We start from the raw sequence: 26,444 nt of genomic DNA, 5'->3' as shown, positions 1-26,444 counted from the left end.
GTTGTTTTATATAAACTTTAAGCTTTTGCATTATCCAAGGCTAGGAATCCCTTTTAGAATTCTTTTAAGCTAAGTGGTGATTAGGGTTTATTCAAAATTAATTAAGAAAAACAATTATATAATCAAATATTGTAGTTGAAAAGACCCCAGAAAATATTTAAAGGTGGCAATGTTAAGGGGAATAAGCTAATGAAAGCATGGGATATTGCTATAGATGAAGAGGAATTGGTTCACTGTTCACTTAACTATCTAAATTTTGAGGGAGGAAGGCTTGAATTTTTAGTATTTTCCCCAGTAAGTAGTTAAAAAGCCCAATGACTTGTGTCGTTTTGTTAATGGATATGTGATGTCTTTACCAAGATTAGATAGTTGCAAATCAGATTTTCACAAAATACTTGATCACAACTGGACATCACAGTACCAATCAGACCATCAAACATTACTGTCCCATTTTCTTTTCAGAAGCAGTGTCATAGACATTTATCAGGTGACTAATAATGTTTCAGAATAGCTAGTAGAACTATTATCCTCAAAACATCTGACTTGGAGGAAAGAGGAAATTGCCCAAATAATAGCCACGGAATAGGGCCTTCTGACTTTTAAAACTTAGGTGCTAATTAGTGCTTGGTAATATGCTATTCACAAATTGGAGCAATAGGCAACTGCCAAACAGAAAAACCTATAACTTTGGTTTGTGTCTTTTCCAGTAAGAATCCTACTTGACATTTGACCAAAGTAATAGAGACACTGAAAGTGATTTTATAAATGTTATGAGATTTAAGTATGGCTTTTCCCTTTTTACTTCCCAATAAGCAGTGATAAGTAGAATAGCAAACCAATGTAGTTACTAATCTTAAGAATTTTCTGTTAAGTAGGTTGGAGGCAATTATTTTTGAAAAAATTTTAACGATGTTAAATTGGCAATCAAGGAGCTTATATTAAGGATTGTGTAGAATTTAAAAAGGATAGTAAAGAGGAGAAGAAAAGTTGAAAAATAATAAAATAGCCTTAACTTAGCAGTACAGCATAATACCTAAGGAAACTCTGAATGCTTATCAGTTTACATAATATTTTTCAGAACTTCAACAAGTAGCTTTGTCATCTGATTTCTCTTTAAAGAACAGGAAGAAGTGTTTAGCTATGTTAAGGAACACTTAACCAAAGGACAATTTAGCACTTGTATGTTAAGGATAATAGCTAGAAGAAAGGGATTTAAAGTGAACATGATACTTAGAAAATATCCAGAAAGGTTGATCATGTAGGTTTCAGTGATCTAGGAAAATTAGGAGTTTTTATAAAGCATCTAGGTTTATTTTCCTGGAATGGTTTAATTGGTCCTTTAAAGTTTAGAATATAAGACAAGTTCTTTGCACAAGCCTATTTGTGGAAAGTTGGTTGGTCTTTCTTTGCAATATTGTGCTTATTTTAGAAAAGGTGTCAGAAATCCTTAAATTTTTTGAGGATACTTGTATCTTAATTGTTTGGGTTTTTGCTCTGGAAACAGTTCCTATTCTGACTAGTGTGAAGTGATCAGAAGGTATTTGTTCTCAGTGCTATTATCTGAACTGATCAGAAAAGATTTTATACTTCTAATTATTATGCCATAGAAAAGTAAAAAAAACCCAGTGCTTTAGTAGTTCTTAACAAGAAAAATTCATGGGCTGCATTATTTAAAAGTATCTGAGAAGAGTAATTTTTTAAATGAGTTTAGTATCTTAAGTAAGAGCTGATTTACATCCCTTTATTCAGGTTTTTGGAAAACTGGAGAGGTTAAATGACAAGCCCAAGACATACCAAGTATCAGTAAAGAATTCTAATTTAATACCAATACATGCCTTTTCACTGTGCTACCCTGTTTAAATATCGAAATTGTGAATAATACCTTGTTATAGAGGCAATATAGTTTTATTAGAGAATTGGGTTCTGTGTCCCTAACATACAAAGTCTTGGGTAGAAGATGACTCATTTCTACCTTTCTGTTGGAATTGATGAACATAATGGGTTGTATACTTGACATAGTTTCAATGGTAAAACACAAATTAATTGATTCCCATTTATTTTAGTTCTAGTTAAATAATCACATCCTCAAAACATGTAGATTCTGGCTCAACACCAAATCAAGATGATATTTCTTATAAGGCCTTTGTTATCCCATCTTTTAAAAGTTCTCTTCGAAGTATTAATTAAAGAAAACAGATTGCCGTTGGGAGTGCTTTCCAAGGTCATAATGAGCTAATGACTCAGCAAGGAATAACTTTTGGTTTGGGGCCTTTGATTTTACTCCTGAGCCATTCTACTTGTCTACCGTCTGATGGAACTTAAAAAGTAGTTTTTAACACTATGTCCTGAATTTAAAGTGTGACAATTTATCATTCTCCCATATTTGGTTCATGAAGACCCAGGATCCTTCAATAAGCTACATAACACAATCAGTGCTTAGAAAGTAGTAATAGAAAAACTAAAGTACACTGAAAGTCTTTCCCAATTGCTGTCCTATTTTTAAAACTCTTGCTTTAGATTATAGGGTTAAGTTTTGTTTTGGTGGGTGGGGGAGAGAGTTAAAATGTGGATGTGTTCAATTATTCTTCAACGAAGTGAAGGTTTAATTGTCTTTAGGTACTTTTCTGGACACATCTGTCATGCTTTTATATCAAAAAAATTCTAAATTTTATTAAAGGCAGCAAATTTCAAGAATTGAGTTATTTAAGCATTTCATACTCTTTAAATAAAGATGACAATTGTCATGTGTCAAGCATTTTGAGACATAATGGGTTTTGCAAATGGTACCCATTTATAAAACCAGGCTGCTGCAGCTTTGAAGTTTTCTGTACCAAAATTAGCCTATTGGTTCTAGCTATTCCCTTCCCTGAATTGGTTTTACTCAACAGAACTGTTTATTATGGGATTAAACATATCCTTTTAGTTTTATGTAAGTGAAGGAAGTTTTTGTCAAAAGTAGGGAAAAAGACAAATCATATTGACAGAATCAAATGTAAAAGTAGGGTTAACAATTTTCCAAACTTGGGTCTTTTGATTTTTCTCTAGCAAATTTCAACTCTCCTAGGTCATAGTTATGAAAGAATATTAGAAACTTTCATTGAGAAGTAACAACTGACATCAAAGGGACAAGAATGATTGAAAAAAATTGGAGAAATACATGAAAAGGCAAACAAGCTTTTAAGCTTAGCTCTTTAGCTTTTGAGAGTACTATTGTTAAATATGGCTTAAGTCATAACAGTGGGCCAAGTTCTTAAAATACTAAATATACTCTGTTAATTGAGATAGGGAAATATTTTGAATTTTCATCAAAGCATGTTTAAAGTTTGATACATTTCAAGAGGGTAAACTTCAGTCATCTGAAGAGTTCATTTATGTGGGACAGTTCATTCCCCAGAGGGAAATGTGGGGGGCAGGGTTGGGGGAAGGGAGGAAACACCAGCGTTGTTTTGGGATGAGATGTATCATAAAATAAGTTTATAGGATTTTGCAAGTAAATAGTCACTGCTTGATTAGGTGACTTGATTGACACAATTTTTAATTAAATGGACTTTTAAGTCATGTTAAGTTTTAAATTGTTTCAGGATATATGTAAAATATGCTGGCTTCAAATAAAATAAAATAAAAACAAACAACAAACCTTGATAATTAGACAACATAACTAAGAAGCAACAGCTAAGGAAAAGGTCTTAAATGTTTTCACTAGGACCCAAACTTTACACCATCAATTGGAGAACTTGGCTCTTATAAATCAAAAAGTAAATGTCAGGCAAAAGGCCTAGTTTTTTTTGAAGGCATCTACCTAAAGGGCCCATGTATAAGCACTTCTCAATCATCAAGTGGCAATGGTGCATCACAACACAACATAGGATTTAGAGATAAGCTGCTCCAACCTCATTTTATGAATGAGGATACTGAAGAAATTGCCATTGAATACTGGATTTCAGGTACATTTCTCAGTTTATTTAACAATTTAGTAACTAAAATGCAATTTAAAGACTTCACGTAAAAAATGTTTTCTGTCAGTAGTTAGAATTTTTTTTGATAGAATTGTTGGAAACATGTTGGAGATAGTTTTGATTAGCAGCAGTAGAATTCTAACTTGTATATTTTCCTGTCTTGTAAAAAATAGTGCCATACTTAAGGGGTTTCCATTGAATAGAGCTAAATCTTAAAAGCCTTCAAATAGTTAAAAAATAGTTAAGGAAACCTGGCTTACTAGCAATAAAGACTGAGAATTTTAGCTAGATGTTCAATTTGGCATTGATGCTAGGCTGTATTAGTGGGTTCTGTAATGGGAGGTGGTAATCTCTGAAATCAGGTGAGGAATTGTAAACAGTGGCTAACTGCATTTATTCCAGGCCTTTTTCTTCTTAGTTTTCCCAAAAAAGGTTTTATGCTGAAGCCTTATCCTGGCATGAAGATGAAGCTGGGTCCTTGAAAGCTATGCCACTAGGGTACATGCTCTAGCAGGCCCTACCAAACTAGGAAAACTATTATATGAGGACCAGCTTAGCTAAAACGAGAGATTGTTCACCGGAAGTTTGTCCGAAAGGTGATATTTTGCCCACAGTTAATGAACACCATCTACTGAGCCACTGAGTTTGGGTGATCTCCTTTGGTAGAGGGAATATCCACATGGAGGAAATCATGGATCTTTTGAATAAGTGTTAGCAATCAGTGCTGATTCCACATGTAACTTTCACATTCCTGGATGAAGCAGCCTTTCTTCCAAGATAAGGTAATTGACATTTTAAAAATGACAAACACACCTTTTTGGTTCCAAAGTAAAATATTACAGCTGTGAAAAATTTCTTAGCAAAACCTTTATTTCAAAAGTTTGTTTTGAAGTATGAAATTAGAAGTGTTATTTATTCTACATAATGAATGCCTATTAGTATTTTAAGAGTGCTGAAATAGTAATTCACATTCCATCAGCCAGGTAAAGAAACCGTTTGATAACTTTTATTACAAAGCAACTAAGCATAAATTGTCATGTCAAAAAAAAAGGGGGGGGGGAACGGCAATCAATTGAGCACATGATTCTAAACTGAAGTGCTGTGCTGTTACTATGTCAGGTCAGAACTTTGGAACCAGAAGGTTTAGGAACTTTTTTAGAAAATCATCTAGTCAACCAATCATTAATGAAGCAAAATAATAGTTGTCCAAGCCTAGGACATCAAGTTCCATTGGCTCATTTTTTACATTTGCACATACTATTGACCAGTTGCTCGTTGGGGAAAAGCATATGAAGAACAAATGCTTCCTCAAAATAGAAAAAAAATGCCAGGTTTTATTTTAATATACCAGTAACACTTTAGAAAGACTTGCGCTCATCAAAAATCTTAAAATGATCACATTTAAAGCAAAATATGAAATTTAAATTTCATTTAGGAATATGTCAGATTAATTTACAAGTTATTTTTATATCTGAAGCAATGTTAAAGGAGATTTTGAATATTTTTTGTGACAATTTGAAGTTTGGGTATTTATGTGGAGAAGTCGGATCAAATTATAGATGGCTACAAAATCTAAAGTAATAAATCCAGTTAGGTAGAATAATTTTCTCCTTAACACAACTTTAGGTGTCACTAAAATGAGTAATTTCTAAAAGTATGTTCTTTAGGAAAAGATGTTTAAACAAAAAATAATGCAGTTAAACCAAGAGAAGCAAATTTCATTTTGATGGTTAGTACTCCCTAATGTATGTTATACCTTGGCCATAATGCATAACATATAACATCTGAAATGCCCCCCCAAAAAAAAATTTAAAAAACTCAGCTGTTACCAATTTAAGAAAATAGCAATAGTGGTAAACTTATTTACTGAGAAATTAATGCCAAATTTGCTGAGTATTTTAATTAAAAAGCCTCCCTTATTAGATGGAAAGGGGGCCAGCTCTTAAAATTGACTGGATCGTCATCGGCTGAAATCACAAACATCCTCACATCCTTTGCCTATTTGGAACCAACAGTCCAGAAAGCTTTCTAGTTTTAATTCCCTTGGATTATCTGGTCCTACTTGTGAGGTTTTAAAAGCAGATACTACTTTGAGTAATGGGATGGTAAAGGAAACAAGCATCAAAGAGCGCTGAGCACAACTTGTGTACATTTAGCAGATAATGAGCCACAGTTTTCAGTGAAACTTCTAATTACCACCATTCTATTTCATCAGCTGTTTAGCTGGTACCTACTGCCATTTCACCTAGACTGAATTCTGAATTAATGGAATGTGGAGGAAATTGTGCTGCTGATGGCCCCAGGTGGCCTTTTAGTTCTAAAAGGTAGGTGTTTTTTTATTAAAATCATTATTAGAAAAAAAGAGTAGCTTAAAAATCCCAAGAAATCATAGCTATTCTGGCAGGTGTGTCCAAAATATAACATATTCTGAAATGTTATAATTGTCCAAAATTGGTCTAAAAAGCTCATAGTGCACTTTTTCTAAATGGACTTTTAAGAAATCCTATTCGTAAAATATTGTGCAACTTTGATGTCCAATTTATGATAGTTTTTAGTACAAGGTGACTTCTCCATCTCAATTTCCTTGGATTACCTTGCTTAGATCATCTAGTTCAACACTTAGATTTTACATATAGAGGGGAAAAAAAATCTAGAGAATTAGAAATTGTTGGAAACAAAACTAGAACCAACGTGATCCTGACTTCCAATTTAGTTTATTTTCTACTATATACTACTAAAATGTGTACTTTCATGTATCTGAATTGTTCTGGTTCTGATAATTTTGAGTGAAGTAGTCCACTCCGGAAAGTCAAATGTGTTTACAAATGTATTCTTTAGAGAACACTTGCTGTTTTCCCCCTTTCCCTAATCAAATACTGGTTGCCAAGCAGAAACATCAATAGACATACTCTAACTTTCAGAAAACTTCAAAGATATAAAACATTTTAGGGGGAAAAAACCCAACAATACATTTGTTGCAAGCATTTCTTAAAATTTTTATTCTACCCCAGAACAAGTTAGCCAGAAGAAGAGAAAAGGTGCCTTCAAGTGCTATCCCATTTCCTCCTTCCTTGATGTTGGGAATAAAGAGCAAAATAACATTTGTATACTTATTATTTTTAAAAAAAGTTTATTTAAGACAAATTTATTACTCATTTCTTCCCTTTTTTACCTTAATTTCTTTGGCTACCTAACAATTTTGGAAATTCCTCTACAAGCTCAAGGGAACAAAATTGGTACCAACTACTTTCCCCCCCCCCCCCCCCCCAACAATTTTTTACTGCTACCAGTTCATAGCTTATCTCTGCCAGGAAATACTATTTACCTTTATTTTGACCAATATGCCCTAACCTCACAAATCTTTGGAAAAAGAAAAGGAGAGGGAGGTTGGCGTTTGCTTCATTAATAAAACTAGCTTCAAGAAAGTGGGATGAGAAGAGCAATGGGTGGGATTTGGACCTGCCCTAGATCTGGACCCAATTTATCTGCTTTTTACTCTTCTCTCTTTCTTTAGGCAAATCACAATATATACCTCATCTTCAAAATGAGCATGTTGGGAATCTTATGATACCTAAAGTTTTTTCTAGTCTCCCAATTATTAAGATCCAGGGGAAGACATAAGGGTTTTTTTCTTTGCTTTTTAATTTATTTTTTATTATAGCTTTTTATTTACAAAACCATGGGTAATTTTTTCAGCATTGATCCTAGCAAAATCATCTGTTTCAACTAAAATTTTTTTTCTTGATGAGAGGCCTTGCTTGTAATTGCGTATCCAGTGCATGTAAATACATTTGCCCTTTATTTTATATGTTCATAACAGATATTATATATATGCATAGGGCATATATTCATAAATTATGTAGACAATATCCCAATGCCCCAGAAAATAAAAATTTGCTGATATGAATATAGAATTTAGGTAGAGGTTAAATTTCTGTAAGAAATACTGTTGTAGCTGATTATATGAGAAATAATTTGATATCATGACCATCTTAATATTTTCAAACCATTTTGGTTGGATGACAAAAATTAAGATACAAAATGTCATTTTTTTCCCCCCTGAAATCTTTTACATTTATATTAAAAGTGAATCTTTGTGTCTTCATTTAGTGAATGCTAGAGGTGGACCATTTACTGAATGAGATAAAGAAAGGAGGACTAAGTGAAAAATCTAAGGGTAAGTAATTTTAAACATCCCCTCACCCCATTTTTTTAAGGGATCTAACAACTTTGCAGTCCAAGTTTTGTCAATCTAAAATGGAATAGAAGACACTAAACTTGGAATCTCTTTTTGGTCACTAATATATAACATTATACTTAAGATGAAATACTTATGATGATGAACTGGGAAGATAAAAAGAATGATTTTTTTTTTTTTAAAGTTTCAGAACAATCAAAATGAGAAGGAAAGTTTTGAATCCTAGAAACACTATCATTAACTTGCTAAAGTATTCTAAAAGATAAAAGTGAATGTGACTTGATGTCATAGTAAAAGAATTATTAGAAGCTACATTCAGAAACTTTTAAAAGGATGAAAATTTCATGCTTTTATTTCCAAGTATGCCAAACACTTAAATTTTATCATTTATTTCAGCATCACAATACTAACATTTAAGTTCTCTATTGTGTTGTACAGTCAGTGATTGACATTTAACAGAGAATGAAATAGTAACCACTTTTATCACACTGCAGATATTTTAAATTTCCTTAAATTCTTAAAGCAATTTCAAGGAAAGCTTGAAATTGTTCCTTAACCTTGTGGCCTAGATTAAGAATTGTTGCTTTTGGAGATGATTTGTTTTCTTTCAGGATCAAGGTGGGTACTTTCAAACAGAATCTTGTTTTTTATTCCTTCTTGAACAACTCTTTGCTGGATTCTTTGCTTTGCATAATTATATCTACAAGGAAACCTTTAAGAAAAAGTAATAAAAAAATTCTTACTGAAATAGTGGTAATTTATAACAGTTACCATTTCTTTTTCTTTTTGTGCATGAGACAAGAATTTGCTTTGACTCACTACTATAAATTGAAAAAATGATTTACAATCCTACTTGCAATAATTTAAATATTTAGGACTGAAAGTTTTCTATTTTAAATAGTTGAACTGATTGCAAAAGTATTAAAAATACTTAACATTTTATTTTCCCCCCAATTACATGTAAAAACAATTTTTAATGTTTGTTTCCTCTTTTCTTTCCTTCCCCTCCCCCTCTTTCATTGAGAAGGCAATTTGCTGTAGGTCACATGTGCAGTATAATATTTTTCAAGGGTAAAATAAGCTTAATTTTCTTCTGAAGCTTTTTGTGGATCCTGCTATCCATTCTCCTGCCCTGTCATTTTAGTTAAACAGCAAAATTGCTTCTGTGTTTGAGGATTCCCATAGCACAGCCCCTATTCTCTTATACCAACTACTCTGTTAAAACTTTTTGTGACAGGTATTTAAAAGTTCAGTACAGCTGGGCTCTTATATTTGATTTTGCCAGTAGGTGCCTGATATAGATCACATATTCTATGTCAAGAATTCCAATTTTATAAAATTAGTTAGTTCCTTATTTTGTTAATCTTGTATTGAAATTTCCCATCAATTTACTTAAAATTCAAATTGTCTATTAAAGTATGTAAATAACCAAAATAAGCTAGTTTGCATTTTTTCTTACTAGGAAAAAGAATTTACACTTAAAAAATAACTAGAACAAGATTATTAAAGCTTTTTGAGTTTTCTTAAAGATGGATGACATTTTAGAGTAGCTTAGATTTCATGTAAAAAACGATGCACACTTAAAGCACATAGATTTGTTTAGACAATAAGTATACATACCAGCATCCTAAAGTTCCCAAAATAAATACTCCTACTGCAACGTCACAAGATCTTCTAACTCTACCTATTAAATATAATTCACCAAGTGTTAGTTTCAGTCATTTGAAAGTGTTGCAATTAGAACAATATTTTCATATGGATATAGCAAATCTTTTAACTGCAAGTACTCACTAGTAAATAGAAAATGTCCAAAGGCAGCTATGACAGATCCTAATGAGCCATAGAGTATAGATTGTCTTGCACAGGGTACATTCTGAACATCCAAAATTCCTAGGAGCTTAAAAGGCTAGGATTTAAAGGGGAGAAAAAAAAAGTATTGAGAAAAAGAAAGTATTTCCTGTTTTAGATTTATTTGGTAGAGATGGCATTCAAAACCACATCTTCCCTCCACATTTTGTATTTAAATTAGGGGTTAGGAAGTTGTTCCTTTTAAAAATTCACCCACCAGTATATATGTATTTGATTCGTTTTTCAAGGATTACTAACAAAAGCCTACAATATTTTCTATTACATAATTATTGGAGCCATAAACCTGGCACATATTGTGTGACACTGAAAAAATTTTGATCATAAAAATTTGTTAGTGATTTACCAAAACAATGGTTAATTAGGGGATTTTAAAGTACTTAACTCTATGAAAATAGAATATAGTAGAATAGTAATAAATTTTCAAAGGTTCCTGATTTTTTTTCTGATAATTTTTCTTCAGTTTTCTTTACCAATACAGGTTGTAACCCCTTCATGTCTTTGAACTGCTCATGAGTTTTTACCTTGTTAAACTGATTTTTAAGAGAGGATTCTTAGATCTGAGAAAGTGACTTGTACCTACTATATGTGAGAGACTTTTGGACTCGGTATAAGAAATGGTCAGTGAGTTTAAAATTTTGTTTTGGAGACAGTATAGAATAAATAGCGGTATACATTACAAGCATATAAAAATAAATTACAAGAAATCACAAATCAGTACATGATTATAACTGCAAGAGAGACGATAACTTGAATTATCACTATTGGACCAGAATAGTTTGGGAAACCTCTGCAGATCTAGTGTGTGGATAACATTTAAGTAAATTTAAAGGACAGGGTTGTTTTTTTTTGTTTTTTGAATAGTCCAGTTTGTTTTATTTTTGCCTTTGTGCAGCTGATTTTTGTCAACCTTTCCAAAAACATCACAGGAGATTGAAATTTTTCCTTACTGAAAAAGTATTTTTATTTTTAACCTAAATATATATATGTAAAATATAGCAAGTAGGGTGACCAGCTTTGCTAAGCAGAATAATAAAGCTGACTGCACTTTTATTGTCTCAGGTGAGTAGTCAAGATTATGTAAACACAGGGATGTTGATTATCCTAACTATCCTATCCAAACTTAAGAATCTTAATCAGCCCATTGAGTTGGAGGCTACTCAGAAAAAATTGACTTAATAATAGATGTGTTCTTTCGACTACAAATGCTGTTTATTTATTTATTTTTTGGGGGGCGGGGGGAAAGAGGAGTGTGAAGCAATTGGAGTTAAGTGACTTGCCCAGGGTCACTGCTGTTTATTTCTTAAATTTCATAAATCTAAAGCTGAAAGAGATCTTAGTCACCTAGTCAAATATTTAATTGTGCAGATGAAAAAAGTAGTCTCAAAAGCATTCAGATCCAGGTTCTGACTCCAAACTCTAGGGTTTGTATCACACTAGTTGGGTATTCCCATACTAGTGAGTGGCAGAGTGCCACAATAATATCCCAGTACTTGGGTGAGGAGTGAAGCAATAATGAATAAAGGAGACTTAAAAGTAAAATAAAAAGTCATGGTTACCAAGACTTTAGAAAAAAAAAGTATATTATTTTAACTATATTGTTTTATGAGTTTTATTAAATTCCTAGTAGTATGTCCCTCTTGCTCCTGATCTTTAGCTGGGAAACAGACAGGACACGAAGTGCTCTTTTAGGATCATGGGATTTCAAGAAGAGATCTTTGGTTACTTAACAGAAATAGAGGTTTATTAGCGTCTTTAGTTTATTAAATACTTAATATGTCTTTGGGTATGAACTTCTTTAATCTGTAAAATGAGAGTTCAGCTCTTCATGAAGCCCAGAGCTATGCCCTAAGTTTTGCTGTAGTGACTGGGGCTAGGAGCTAAATGGCCTCTCTGCATTGGATCAGTTACTATGGGCACTTCATTTCACCTAAACCTTGTGTAAAAACAATTAAGGCAATATGTCCACATGAAGTTAAAGAAGTCTTACCTCTTCACACATACTGGCTCCATAATATGGACCAGTCACTGCCCTCTGAATTTTCCCAGACAACTATTAAGACTAAGTTTTAGGGGCAGCTAGGTAGCTCAATGGATAGAGCACCAGCCCTGAATTCAGGAGGACCTGAGTTCAAATCTGATCTCAGACACTTAACACTTTCTAGCCGTGTGACCCTGGGCAAGTCACTTTACCCCAGCCTCAAAAAAATAAAACAAAAAACGTAAGTTTTAGAATACAATAACTATTGTGATTTTTAGAATTCTCTACAATAATTTAGAAAATGGGGAGGGGGGATCCATCTCAGGGTTGTTATGAAGGCATGAATTTTAAAAAAGTTATAGCACTCTTCAATATCTTGTATATTTTGTGTAATTTGGGTTGCTATATAGTATAGCAAGTTGCTTGAAATAACTACTCCAAATACTCCATGAAAGTTGCATTTAGAAAAGTGAGGCAAAATTAACAATAATTTATTTGTATTCTTAAGTTATTTGCTTATAATGATCCGGATCAAAATATAAAACAAACTCAAAATCATTAAGTACTGCATGAACTTCTTAGACACTTGATGGTGCCATTTACAAAAATCAAGATGGAAATAAAAGATATCTGTATGTAAGTAAGGACAAGGGGCAGGGATAGGGGATTACTATCAATCAAATGAAAAAGTTCTCTTGCCCCCATTATAGGAAGTTCTAGTCTCAAATGCTTTACCAGTTTTAAGGGCAGTACTTTAAAAACCTACCAAGTGTGATATGAGGCAATACAATAATGGATTATCTTTTCAAGTTTATTTGATTATAGGTGAGAAGAACAGAAGAAAATCTCTTCCCCCCCCCCCCCCCAACAAGTCTGCTACAAAAACTCTTTTAAGGGATGCTATCAAGATAGTTGTCCTAAAATGGGGCCTAACAGCTGTGTTTTCGTTTGTAGGTGTACTTACTCTTCCTGTGCATATAAGAACTTACCACACAGCAAAATAGCTGAATACATGACAGCTATGTATATTTCAAAATATCCTGACATAACTTTTTAGATTCCAAGGAAAAGCTATATAGGCTACAATTCTGTGTGTGTGTGTGTGTGTGTGTGTGTGTGTGTGTGTGTGTGTGTGTGTATGTATGTAATGTATAAAAAAAAATTGGGTTGTCAAAAGGTGGAGGTAAATTAACTTCAAAAGCTTAACTTTTATCACTTAAACAATTCTGCCTTGGTCAGACACCTGGAATTCTGCCTTCAGTTTTGCCATATGAAATTCCTTTAAGGAACCAGGGATCTTTATCCTGGAAAAGAGAAGACTTTAATGCTTGTTTCAGAGGTTGATAAATCACTTGTCAAGAATGTTGAGCACTTCTGAGAGTTGGTTGGATTAACTGGCTAAAATGTTATTCCAAAGCTGAGCATAATGGGCAGGGAACTAGAACTAGAAACAGTTCCTGTTTGGTTGGAGAAACCAGATTACCTAGCTGTTGAGAGTTCCTTGTATAGCACCCAGGTGTACTCTGCGCCTGTTACACATGAAAGGCAACCATCCCATTTGCTCCAGAAGGATCTTTCCCCCTCTTTTTGTCTACAGGATGCTTCCCTGTATATAGATTACATTCTAGCATCTCTTTCCTGGAAAAAAAAAAAAATCCATCCCCACTAGTTTTTGTCACAAAAACTAAACTTCCCATATTTTGTCTAGGATGTGTACTTCTGCAACCAACTTCAACTGCTCTCCCTAATATGTTTTCCAAATAATCATCCTCCTTGACCTCTGCAAGATTTTGATAATGACAATCCCTTTCTATTCCTTTTCTACATTACCTCATCAGTTCTCATGGTTTAATCTCAAGTCCCAAACTGAACATATTTGATAGGTAGTTGGAAATGCATTCTGCATGACTGAAGATGGTGGTGCTGTCATTAACAGGGAAAAGTTGGAAAGAGAATTTGGGGGGGTGAGAGGGGGAAGATAAGTTTTTGATATGTCTACAGCACAGGGTTTGACACATCACTGGCAGTATAATTTTACAATTTGTAAAACACATCTGTACTTTTCCAATTGTTGGTTGGTCTCCCATAAGTCTTGAATTTCTTCACTCAGGTCTCAATCTTCTAAAGCAAAGACCTGACCAGAACAAATACAAAAATGTGGTTCCTCAAATATTAACTCTAGGCATTTTCACTGGCTGTTCTTCATGCCTCCCCCCTCCTTGTATTAGCTCCTGGCTTTGAAGCTTCAAGGCCCAGATAAAACTTCTATGAGAAGCCCTTTATTGATCTTCAATATGAATGCCTTTGATCATTCCTTTTACTTGTGTGTGGTTGTGTATAAAATCTTATGGATTGAATCTATTCTTCCATAACTTGATACCTGCATTCTCAAAAAAGCAAAATGACAACTACTCACTTCCCTCATAAGTTCTGTGGTTTATAAGGTCACACAATATTCACAATACACACTAATGTCAGTGATATCAATAAATCTAAATGGTTGCATAATTTGTATCTGCTCAATGGTTGAGAAATGTACAAATACATTAAATAGCAGTTCCCAGGAAGCTTGAGCTAGCAGTGTCACTAGCCCTCTTCCACTTCATAGCTTCTCCTACACCAGATACCCAATAAAGGTGGCATTTTTAACAAAGATCCAAAAATCCACAAGATTAAGGATATAGTTAAGTGTAGCACAGTATATATTTTCTCTGTGTATACACAATATACTTGCCATATACATGTATTATATAAATTATACACATCTATTCTAGGAAAATGGGAGATTGGAGTACTAATTACTGCAAACATTAGTGATGTTAGGTTAGCTTAGTCATATTAGGTATACATAATAGGTAATTATTAGGAAAATTCCTTTCTCTGACTTTTCTTGGTGTTCATCTCAGCCAGCCAGCCACTGGCCCAGTCAGATTGTCTCCCTCTGCTGCTCTCATTTTGTATCACCCATCCTTTGAAGTCACAAAGAAACATTAAAATTGGTATCCCATCCCCCCCCCCCCCAATTTTTTTCTTGGCTACTCTGTACAATCTCAGAACATTAATGTGACATTCTCCCACTTCCCCAAAACACTGCAATAGCACCTATCTGGTACTTGAAAAACAAGATTAGTATATTTGAGATGTATTTATGTACGATTGAAGGCAGCCCTGAATATTAATAAAGGTGAAAATGTTACATCACATCTTCGTTGTCCAAAGCTCTATCCTGCCTATGCAATCTGAATCCTATCCTGGTAATAGATAATTCTCAACTCCAAGCCTTTGTTTACTGTTTCCAGCTAGAATGTCTTCAGTCTTTTCTACCTATCTAAATCCTACCAATTTTTGTAAGGTTCAGAGCCACTCCTTTGTAGATTTAGAGCTAAAAGGGAGAACTGAGTAAGGGTTTTTTATGTCATGACATTGTTTAATATTTTATATTTTATCTTGTAACCTCTCAGCGCATGAACATGACATATTCTTCAGACAAGCACTATGTGCTATAGATTTATAAAGAAATAGTTCCTGTTCTCATGTTGGGAAACACAAAAATTCTAGATAAATGCATAGTAATTTTTAAGAGAATTGTGGAGAAGTTAACTTTTGAGCTAAGCCTTTTTGATTTTGAGAGGTGAAAGGTAAGACCACAGAATCAGTGCTTATATAAAGGAATGGCAACAAGAGACACAATGTTATGTATGAGGAATAGGCAATTTGCCAGTTTGGCTCAGTGAAACTTTGATATCTAGTCCAACCTGATATTCCAGACAGAATAACAGCCTTCACTATCACATCCTAGCAGAATCAGGCAAGTTGGGTACATAATAGGTAAAGGATATGAAGAGGTGACCAAAAAATCCTAATAGGACAAGGTATTTTCCTTAATGTTTTTCACTGGCTTCAGATTTCTCCTAGCAGATTAGAAGTGCTAGCCTTCAGGGAACTTCTTTTAAAGGGTATTATGACTTTACTGAGAAAGTGGTCTTAGATTTAAGTAAACTAAAACTTTTACTTCTGTACACAGAATAAACTTCAGTTCTAGAATTAGCTAGATGTACAGTAGATAGGGTGTTGAACCTGTAAAGGGGAGATTTTGTCTCATATACTTATTGACCTAGAGGAATAATTCAACCTATTCAGTACAAGTTTCCATAGCAGTAAACTATCATAAGGTTGTGAGGATACAGTGAAATAATTGTAAAGATTTGCATTGCAATCTTTAAGACTTATATAAAGATGCTAGCCTTCTAAAGCTCACCTCTTCACCTATAAACTTTCACTAGTTTACCAAGGCTGGAATGCTCTCCCTCATCTCTGCATACTCACTTCCCTGGCTTCCTTCAAGTTGAGATGTGCTTAATTTAAAGAAAGGCTAATAATCTAATTCAATAGTACTATCTTCAGCATAAGGTTATTATTTTTTAACAAAGTAACAGGGTACCCAGTAATAGCTTGCTTTGAATTACTTCTATTTATAATGCCTAGCTGCTTAATAGTTCCTTGGTCTCTTAAGTAACTACAACCTTATGAAGAAAAAAAATGTGGCTATTTTATGAGAAATTTATATTGATATCTTAAGTAAAAAATAAACCTAAACCATTCTTACATAGGACCTAAATCATGCTAGGCAGCAATTTACTACACATAGTAATTATAGTGAAAAGGCAAAAAAAAAAAAAAATCTATATATGTTAAAACATGACTTTTGCCAGAATAAAAATCCCTCCACACAATCTACTGCAAAGCATGGTTCAGCCATACTGGCCTACTTGCCACCACTTCTAATGCTTTTTTGCTGGCTGTCCACTCAGTCTGGAATCCCTCTTCTCTTCTGCCTGGGGAATCCCTGGTTTCCTGCAAGACTCCTCAACACCTACTGCTGGTCTTTCCTGATCTCCTGCACTGCTCCCTGATGCTTTCTTCAAACTGAGCTCACATGAGAATTGTCACAAACATGTTTTTCATATCAGAATGTCAACTTCTTGGGGGGCAGAAATACTTTCACAATTAATTGCTTCTGTATAGGACACTACATGGAACATAGTAGGTGTTTAATAAATACTTGATGGAATGAACTATTTTTTTGATTGTGAAGAGGGTGGAGTTTGAGGAAATACAGCCCTGATGCATGAAAATAGCCTAAGTTTGGAACTAGGAAAAACTTAAAATACTCAAAAATATCTGTTGCTAATTAGCATTCTTCTCAAATTGCAAGTAGACCAAATGTAACTAATGGAAAATAAACAGTAAGCATATCACTAAGTTTATACATGAAACATGGTTTTTTGTTTTTGGTTAAATGAAACTATGCAAACTGTAAGGTCTTAAGATCCAAAAGAAATTATCTTCAAATTAAATCACATCTAATTCAAATATATATAAGATAATGTTCCAGTGCAAAGGGGTGGTTTGTATGGACATAGCAGTCTATTAAAATTTTTTTGTGCACTACCATATAAGTTTTTTCAGCTCTGCATTTCAGAAACTTGATTTTAACAGTGGTGATCAGAGCCAGGAATTAATTTTATCAAAATGACCAGGTTCAAAACAAATTTGCTTAAAGTATTGCTGGGCTATATATTCAAGCAAATTACAGATGAGAAATTTAGTTTGGAAGTAGGGCAGAGTTCATCAGAACCTGACAAAATAACCTCTAGATCTACATATTTTTGTGTAATCAACCTATACTGGTTATTAAAAAGTCCTTGGAATTGTAAACATGCCCAAATCTAGTTTATGGCTATTGTTTTTTTTTCCCCTTTGCATTTTATGCTCAATATAACTATGAGATTGGGACTTTTATTCCCAAGGGTAATATTTAAGATAGCCACCAAAAAAATCCCCCCAAAACCCACCTAAAAAACTTGCTACTAAATCATACTTTTATCTGTATGCACTGAATGGAACCACCAGTTTGGTATTAAAACAATTACACTTTTCCCATTTTCCAAATATTTAACACTCAATTTATTCAGCAGCCCCTGGGATATATGTCAGTATTATTAACTCCTGTCTAGAGTTGAGGAAACATATTGTGCTGACTTAAGTCAAGGTTATACAGTGTCCATTACAAAACTGGATCTGGAATTTCAAGTGCCAGATTTCCAATGAGCTTTCCAAGTATACAAGCTTCAATAAAGAATATCACATTTTAAATAACCATATTTAAAATTTGGGGCATATAATAAAATTTGATCAAACATTAAAAATAAAATTACCATTTATGTATGTCATTTCATTGTAAAATATTAGTGTTTATGTTAACTAACCTATTAAGTCAAATTAAGATTAAAATGTACAAAGCATGATCCTTTGGTATTGTGTTCTTTAATGTATTAAAGATATTTCTAATGTCTATATTCCTGATTAATCTTCCTGTTCAAAAACAAGGGAATCTGTTTAAAAAAAAGTCGCCAGATAACTGGATGATGGTCATGATCACAGCAGATTACTCTTCAGCATGACTGTCTTAATGCAATTTGTATTGCTTGATACAGACTAAAGGTGTATGTGTGTGTGTGCTTATTTTTTTAAAAATTCAATTTTGATAAAAGCATGCTTATTATATTGAGAACCTATTTCCTCAGTCTGTCATTAAAGATTAATATTTCCAATTCAGTGGGACTTAAGAATCCCTACAATATGGCTCGAACGGATTTCTATAAGATAAAACGTCAAGAAATAATAGCTGTAGGTGCATGTGACTCAAATCACATGCTCTTCAATTTCTAAATCATTCAACAAATTTCAAAATACAAATAGTTCTGGCGTTTAAAGCCCTTCACCCTCGGGTTGCAGCTTCTTGTCAGTCAGCCTGAATGACAATTAACAGCCTCAAATAGCCTGTTCACCGCCAGTGGTGCCCATCAGACCCGCTAGGGTTCTCTACAGGGGCCAGTGGTCAAAGCGTGCCCCGGCAATGGATGTTTCGTGAGGCCGTCAACATTACCGACTGACCAAAGAGAACCGATCCCGGCCGGAGGGGCAGGCCCGGACTTGTACTAGCTAGTTTTATCTATCTTATTGGGAACCGGCCTTCAAACTTGAAAAACGTCAGTGTCTTAGGTCAGCGGTGACAGACATGGGGGCCACCTAAGATGTACTTTTATTTTTTTGCTGGATCACTGTTAAGGTGTCGATCTGCAAGGAATTCGATCACCGGGAAGAGAAAAACCACCACAGCTTTGTACCCATTGAAATCAACCGTCCAGTCCCCATTTCTACCGTACTTACTAGGTGAAGACAATGCTGCGGCCGGAGATACAAAAATAACATTGTAACGACTCATTTCCCCTTTCCTAACACATCAACTTGTGTAAAAACCCACAAAACTATGTACAATTTAGACCTGTGGGGAAGCAGTGTGCCCTTCCTGCAATTTTCACCATTTTGTTTCGCGTATCCTTTAAATGTCTTAATTCTGACCAGACAATTGTTGATTAGTGTCTTAAAATGGAGACAAGGCTGGTCCCAGAGAATGGCTAAAACCTTGGCAGCGCCGCGGCCTAGCCTCCCGCGTGCACCGGCAGCCCCGCACGACCCCAGATCCCGGGCGTTTCACTTTCCCGGCACGGTTGCCGCCCCTCCCCCTCCCTCGGCCGCGAGGCTCCAAACCTCGGGCCTAGAAAAGATCGAAGCGACTGCTCGTGTGGGCTCTGGAGGCCCAGGGCCGGCGCTTGGGCTCCCCCTTCCGCTCAGTTAGCCCTTCCCATTACCTTCCCCTTCCCGGGTTCCCCGGCCTCAGTCTCAGTTGCCATGCTGACGAGCCCGTGCCGCACGCCCTTCACTCGCTACCACCGAGACAAACAGGAAGTGCTGCCTAGAACGGACGCTCTCGCGCTCCCCCGTGAGCTAACTCTTTGGGTCCTCCTCGGCTCTCCCTCCCCAGCCTCTTATCTCCCTCCGCCCCTGCCAACACCACGTCCGCCATTTTAGAAGCGGCACTATCCCACTGCAGCGCTCCTCAAAGTGGTTGAGTCCATGGCCGCCTAGACGACCGACACCTCCCTTGTTCGTTAAAATAGGTTACACCTTTTCCTAGGACGCTTCCTAACTCCGCCTCCCCGCGATAGAAGGAAGGGCCTGGGGAGGGGAAATAGGTCCCGAAGCGACCGCGCCATTAGAGTCCGGGGAGACGCCAGGGGAGGAGATGTCTTACAGGCTGCCAGAGTTCCCTGCCCCCTCCCTCTTCCTTCCCCAACCGTCGTGCGCGCGTATGCGCGTGCTGGAGGAATGTGGGGGTGGTTAGAGGGAGCGCGCGCGGGGCGGGAAAAACGGCAAAAGGGTCTAGGATGGTTGGAGCGGGGGAGGGAAGAGATAATGGCGCATTGTCCTCTGAGGCTCGACCCGCGTCCTCTGAGTCCGCTGCAGCCGAGGGGCGGTTCACCGCCTCCCCGTGTTACGTCACCTGCTTCCCGGGGTGTTCTAGGGTCACCCTGAGAAGACCTCGGTCTGGTCCCCTTCACCCTTCACGCCCCTTCTCTGATGCTCCCCCGGGGCACCAGCTTAATATTAAATCCCAAAGGGTGCAGACGCCCTCCCCCCTCACTTCTGTCTAGCTTCTCGACCACAAAAAAAAAAAAGAAAGCGCCGGAGGCCCTCGAGGCGGGGGCCCAGCAAAGGAGACTTGGGGGACAAAATGGAGGCTGGTGTCTTGTGAGCCCAGATACATCAGGGCTCCTGTTCGCCAGGCCCTGAGCACCGGGCAGAGGAAAGAAGAGGCGGGAGAGCGTGGTCCGCTTTGACCAGGCCAGACGAAAGAGGGAGCCCATTCTTGTAAGATGGCCGGCTCCTCGTGGTGGTGGTCTTTAAGCGGAGATAAAGAGCGCCGCAGGTTCGGAAGAATAGAGCGATAAAACCCTAGTGCGGACGCCAGGATTCGCTTTCTGAAGCGATGGCTGCAAAAACGGCCACTTGGCCTTTGGCCGAATAACCTAAATAAATAAATAGACCCCCAGGTTTCCCGGGCGCCGATGTAGGTTTTGTGCTGCTGGGCAGGAAGCTTCCATAATGTAAAGTCTCACTTGGATTTTTCTTCTTATGCACACTCATTTTTAAACAGATGTTGCTTTTAAAAAAGCTTTATTTAAAAATCAATAAAGCTTTTTTTTTTTTTTTTTTTTTTAAAACATGACAGACATGCAGATTAGTCTCCTTGGTGAGAAGAAACAAAGTAAAACTAAGAATACACTGACCTGATTTGAAAATATATGCAACATTCCACTCCTGTAGCAACCCTTCTATTTGGAGAGAGAAAAGCAGACAGAAAGAGAGAAGAAATGTACCTTGTTGAAAATTAAAAAAAACATTTTTTTGGTAACGTATTCATCATGAAGCAAAATAAATTCCCTCAGTGGCTGTACAGAAAAATATTATTTGTCTCATTCTGCATCCAAAATCCATCACCTCTAATAGATAGCATGTTTCATCATTGGTCCTCTGGAATCATGAGTGGTCATCATAGCTTACAATTTTCAAAATTGTTTTTACAGTGAAGGTATACACTTGTTAGGCTCTTTTCATTTTTCATTTTATGAAAACTATTTATTGTGGTGGTGTACTATGAATTGTTCTGGTTTTGCTTATCTCACCGCATCAGATTATACATGTCTATATGTCTGAAATCTGTTTGCTAATTTCTTACAATGTAATGGTGCTCCATCATATTCCTATGACAATTTATTCAGCCATCATTCTACCGATAGGTAGTCCCTTAATTTAGAGATGTTATTTAATATATTTGGATATAATGTGTTACTCAAAATTCAACATCTGAAGTGAAATTTATGTCAGAGAGTGAAGATTGGAAAGAAACTGCTTGTATAAAATTATGGCACAGTTTTTGGTGGAAGTTACCAGTATTGTGATTTAGTATTTATTTTGTGCCAGTTTGTAGGTTCTATAACCCTACTTGTTAGACACTTTGGGAGATTATAGAAAGATGTTATGTTGCCAGGATTTTTAGACTAGAGAATGGAAAAATGTTCTCCAAGAAAAGTATTAAAAATGATGAGTTGAATAGTTTAAACTGATAATGAGCAAATCTTTACAAAATCTTGGTTTTGGATATTAATATTCAAAATATTCAAAGAAGGTGATATACAAAAAAGGCAAAAGATATTTTAAAGTTATGTTTGAGAAAGTTCTTTTATTTTTGTTTATATAAAAATTCAAAGACAGCCACCTTGACATTCAACCTGACCTTGAAATTCAACATGACCTTGAAAAATTGCCCCTGTAATCTTGAAGAGGAATAGATATTGCAGTGTTGCAATGGCAGGCCTAGATTTGGAAGCAGTTGAACTGAGTTTGAATCTCAGATAATTACTGGCAATTTGTATGACCTAAGGCAAGTCATTTATCTCAAAGACCTGAGTGGTTATTTCATCATTAAATCTAAAATGCCATGTATGACTTTTTCTGAGTGAACATCCAAAAGTTCTGTAATGCTAGGTACTAGCATGATTCTTTAATATTATCTAATCCTATCCTCTGTTAAATGTTGTAATCCCTTTTTTAGATATCCCAGATTGCTTGGAGTGACCAGGCGCTTTAAAACTCAGAAGGTCTCAATTCTAAATTTTAGAAAGTTCTTTGAAGTAGGGAGATAAGGGGCATCTACAGAATTGGAACCCCAGATCATTTCTGTTCCTTTCATATTCAGAAGTAGAGAGATAAGGGCCACTTACTGAATTGAAATCCCAGATCATTTCTGTTCCTTTCACCATGTTGTAGTGTAAGGTTTTATATTTCTGTTTTTAGACATTAAGCTAGATTAGGAAAATTCAAATAAAAACATTAGTAAAATAAATTCATTTTAAGAGAAGTACGTTTAACCTGATTATATGAATTCTGTTGGATGAAAACATTACAATGCTAACAATTTCTTCTCTGATTTAATAATATATACTTATTCTCTTTTTTTTCCCTCTCTCTCCCTTCTTCCCTTCTTCCCTCCCTCCTTCCCTCCCTCATCTACATTCTGAAAAAAGTATTGATTGATCTGATTACTTTAGTGGAATGAAACAGTATACACTAAGCATTCTCATTTATTGGAAAGAAAAAAGTTTTTCCTTGAGGTAGCTAAGAAATAGTGCTAGACCTGGGGTCATGAAAGGCTGAATTCAAATCCTGCCACACTTACAAATTAAATCACTTAAGGTTATACTATAGATTATGTAGAAGTACTATATAAATGCTAACTGTATATGTACGTATATACGTGTATGCACAATTCATATTGATGTAGATATGCTTGTACCCAAACACCCATTGCTTCTACTTCTGCAAAACAAATCTAAGCCATTGACAACTACTATTATAACAGTTCTCTTACTCAGTCTTCATATCACATGGGTTCAAGACCTTTCACCATACTGATCTCCTTGCTCAGGTCATTTTCCATTATGGAAAAAAAACTACATTCTGCATTCTATGTCTCCTCAGCCCCATCCGTCAGTTTATTAGTACACAAGTGTGTCTACATAGAAGTGCCTATGGATAGAGTTCTCTTTGCTAATTGGAATGCTCTCCACTCAAACCATTTCTGCTTATATTTAATCATGTAAAGAGAAAGATTTTTTTAAGTAGAAATTTTGACTTAAGAGCAATAGTAACACTATCTTTCAGAAATAATGTGTCTTTTAGCAGTCTAACTCCTTTTTTCTATAATTTTATTTTTAAATTTATTTTTAATGAAATTTTTTATTTTCAAAACATAAACAAGGATAGTTTTCCAACACTGACCCGTGAAAAATATTGTGTTCTGGGGGCAGCTAGGTGGCCTTGAATTCAGGAGGACCCGAGTTCAAATATGGTCTCAGACACTTAACACTTCCTAGCTGTGTGACCCTGGGCAAGTCACTTAACTCCAGCCTCAGGGAAAAAAAAAAGAAAAGAAAAATATTGTGTTTCAATTCTTCCCCCCCCCTTTCAAACTACCAATATATGTTAAACATAGTAAAAAATACATGTTTATTTCCCCTTTCTATCTGGTCAAAAATAATCAAAAAAGTTCTCTGATTTGAACACTATAAATAGAACAGAACAGAATTAAGATTTCTCTCTAAACTTGATTAAATCTAAATAAACAAGCGTTTATGAAACACCTGCTATGCACTAAACATTATGCTTAGTGCTGGAGATACAAAGAAAGGCAAAAATAATTCCTGTCTTCAAAGAACTGTAATCTGATGGAGACAATAAGCAAACAATATGTACAAATAAGTATTATACAGGTCTGATTGGAGATCATCTCAGATGAAAAGCACTAGCATTAAAGATCAAGAACGATTTCTTAAAGTAGGTGAAATTTTATGTGAAAGTAGAGAGTGAATGAGAAAGTCAGGAAGAGAAAAAGGGAGAGAAACTCTAAAAAGCCAGTGAAAATGAGTCTGAAGATGGACTTTCGTGTACAAAGAACAAAAAGCAAGGAAGCTAGTGGTATTGAGTACATGAAGGAGCACAAGGTATAAGAAGACTGGGAAGTTAGGAAAGAGCCAGGCTATTAAGGGCTTTAAAAGCCAAATAGAGGATTTTTATTCTATCACAGAGGTAATAGCCACTAGAACTTAAAAGAATTTATAGATGTGGGAGTAGGGAGTGGGATGTTTCTTAAGTTGCCTGTAGCATATCTAATTTGAGATACTCAGTAGGCAGTAGGAAATGTGAAATTAAGAGGTCAGACAAAAGGTTGGGGTCTAATAAATAGATATGAAAATCATTTGCATGGAAGATATATACTCACCAGAGATGTTTAGTACTATTGTCATGGGGAATGTCCAGTGCAAAATCCAAATTGGAACATTTCCCTATGAGTGATATTGTCCTTCAAGTGTTCTTATTCTCAGATTACACCATGCTAATTTCATTAGGTTCTGGAAAGACTTCAGAGATTATCGTCTGTAGAGTTGATAAACATATTATCTGCGCCACTGATAGTTTTTTTCATTGAAACTTTTAATTTTCAAAACATATGAATGGATCATTTTTCAACATTGACCCTTGAAAAACTTTGTGTTCCACATTTTCCCCTCTTCCCTATTCCTTCCCCTAGATACCAAATAATTTGATATATGTTAAATATATTAAATCCAATATATATATACATATTTATGTGATTATCTTCCTGTACAAGAAAAATCAGATCAAAAAGGAAAAAAAATGAGAAAGAAAACAATGCAGGCAAACAACAAAAAGTGAAAATACTATGTTGTGACTTACAGTCTTCTCTTTGGGTATAGAGGGCTCTCTACATCACAAGATTATTGGAGCTGGCCTCAAAAAAAAAATTTTTTTTTTTTCTTTTTGAGAGCAATGGAATGTTGTTATTGAATGAGAAATTTGGGAAAGCTTACAAGTAGCCCATGTATTAGTGTTCAAAGAATCGGAATTCCAAAAGTAAATTATGTTAGACCTCGTACCAAAAAACCCCAAAACAAACAACAGCAACAACAACAATAACAAAAATAGACTATCCAGTTTGGAGGGGTTTGATTTTTTTTTTTTTGGCTTTTTATTGGCCATTACTTGGCCTCAGTAATTTCATTGTTGGAAAGAGTCACGTTCATTACTGATAAAAATCTTAAACTGAACAGGACCAGGCAAAGATACTCTTTAATAGACACTGATTTTTTATTTTGACTTCTAAGACCACCAATTACTATCTAGCCCATATTTTTCTATCTTATCCATAGGAGTAGCCTGGGTGGTAGAATCAATGTCATCTATAGGACCTCTGATATAATGGTTTAGTTTTCCCCTGAAATGCAATGAAGCCATCTTTAAGACTTATTGATCCAAGAAACTAGGGCTCTGGTGATACATCTTGGTTATCTAAGGTATTAAAAAAATAAAGTCCATGAAGAGTGAAAGTCCTTCAGATTTGACATATTTTTTTTTTTTTGACATATCTCTCAGTGGTGTGAGAATAAACACACATTTTAGACACAAAACTTCTGATCAATCATTCTATATGGATACAAGGTGAAGGGCTATATTTACCTGAATCAATGCTGTAACCTCGCTGAGTAGCCTTTCTGTGCTCTTAAAGTTTGAATTATCTATAACTATTTACTTTTCTTTCAACACAAGAATTTGAAATAACATGGTTTGAAAAAATGCTTCATTGAAATATATCGTCTCAATCAACTAGAATAGTTATCTTGCTAAAAAGGAAAGAAGGTTAGCCTGGTAAAACCTATTCTTGATGAAACCATGCTGGCTCTTAGCAACCACTTTCTCAAGTTTTCACCTACTATCCCATTAATCACACATTCTTGAATTTTGCCAGAGCTAGAAGTCAAGTTCAATGACTTGTCACTTCCAGAATCTGCCTTTTCTTTTGAAAAATAGTTTGCCTCTCACCAGTCAGATCTCTCATTTATCAAAGATTTTTTTAGAGATCACAATTCCACAATTGTACTATCTACTAGCATTTTTCATA

At 35.3% G+C, this 26,444-nt stretch overlaps 1 protein-coding gene and 1 long non-coding RNA gene across 2 annotated transcripts; one reads left to right on the top strand and one right to left on the bottom strand.

Annotated features, from left to right (window-relative positions):
* The first annotated feature begins 4,609 nt into the window (after window positions 1-4,609).
* On the top strand, window positions 4,610-8,195 carry LOC141539582 (uncharacterized). Its single transcript, XR_012481332.1, has 3 exons — window positions 4,610-4,738; window positions 6,172-6,280; window positions 8,067-8,195. It is a non-coding gene; the product is annotated as an uncharacterized LOC141539582 (long non-coding RNA).
* A 295-nt stretch (window positions 8,196-8,490) lies between these two features.
* COX20 (cytochrome c oxidase assembly factor COX20) lies at window positions 8,491-20,012 on the bottom strand. The gene is made up of 4 exons (XM_074262563.1): window positions 19,717-20,012; window positions 9,946-10,060; window positions 9,775-9,838; window positions 8,491-8,866 (listed from the first exon to the last, which is right to left on the bottom strand). The coding sequence occupies exons 1-4, from the start codon at window positions 19,756-19,758 to the stop codon at window positions 8,725-8,727; spliced, it is 363 nt and encodes a 120-aa protein (XP_074118664.1). The 5' UTR covers window positions 19,759-20,012; the 3' UTR covers window positions 8,491-8,724.
* Between the last annotated feature and the right edge of the window lie 6,432 nt (window positions 20,013-26,444).

This window comes from Sminthopsis crassicaudata, chromosome 4 (genome assembly GCF_048593235.1).
Source record: "Sminthopsis crassicaudata isolate SCR6 chromosome 4, ASM4859323v1, whole genome shotgun sequence".
NCBI lineage: Eukaryota > Metazoa > Chordata > Mammalia > Dasyuromorphia > Dasyuridae > Sminthopsis > Sminthopsis crassicaudata.
The sequence above is the reverse complement of the archived record's forward strand: the minus strand, read 5'-3'. Positions and strand labels throughout refer to the sequence as shown.

What these genes read in the sequence shown, in the direction of transcription:
- COX20 (XM_074262563.1), bottom strand. Translation starts at nt 19,758, where the DNA reads ATGGCAACTGAGACTGAGGCCGGGGAACCCGGGAAGGGGAAG. An exon ending in GGGAACCCGGGAAGGGGAAG is followed by an intron (nt 10,061 to 19,716) that starts GTAATGGGAAGG and finishes TTTAAATCCTAG; the next exon opens with CCTTTTAAGCTCCTAGGAAT. An exon ending in TTGGGAACTTTAGGATGCTG is followed by an intron (nt 8,867 to 9,774) that starts GTATGTATACTT and finishes TTTTTCTTAAAG; the next exon opens with GTTTCCTTGTAGATATAATT.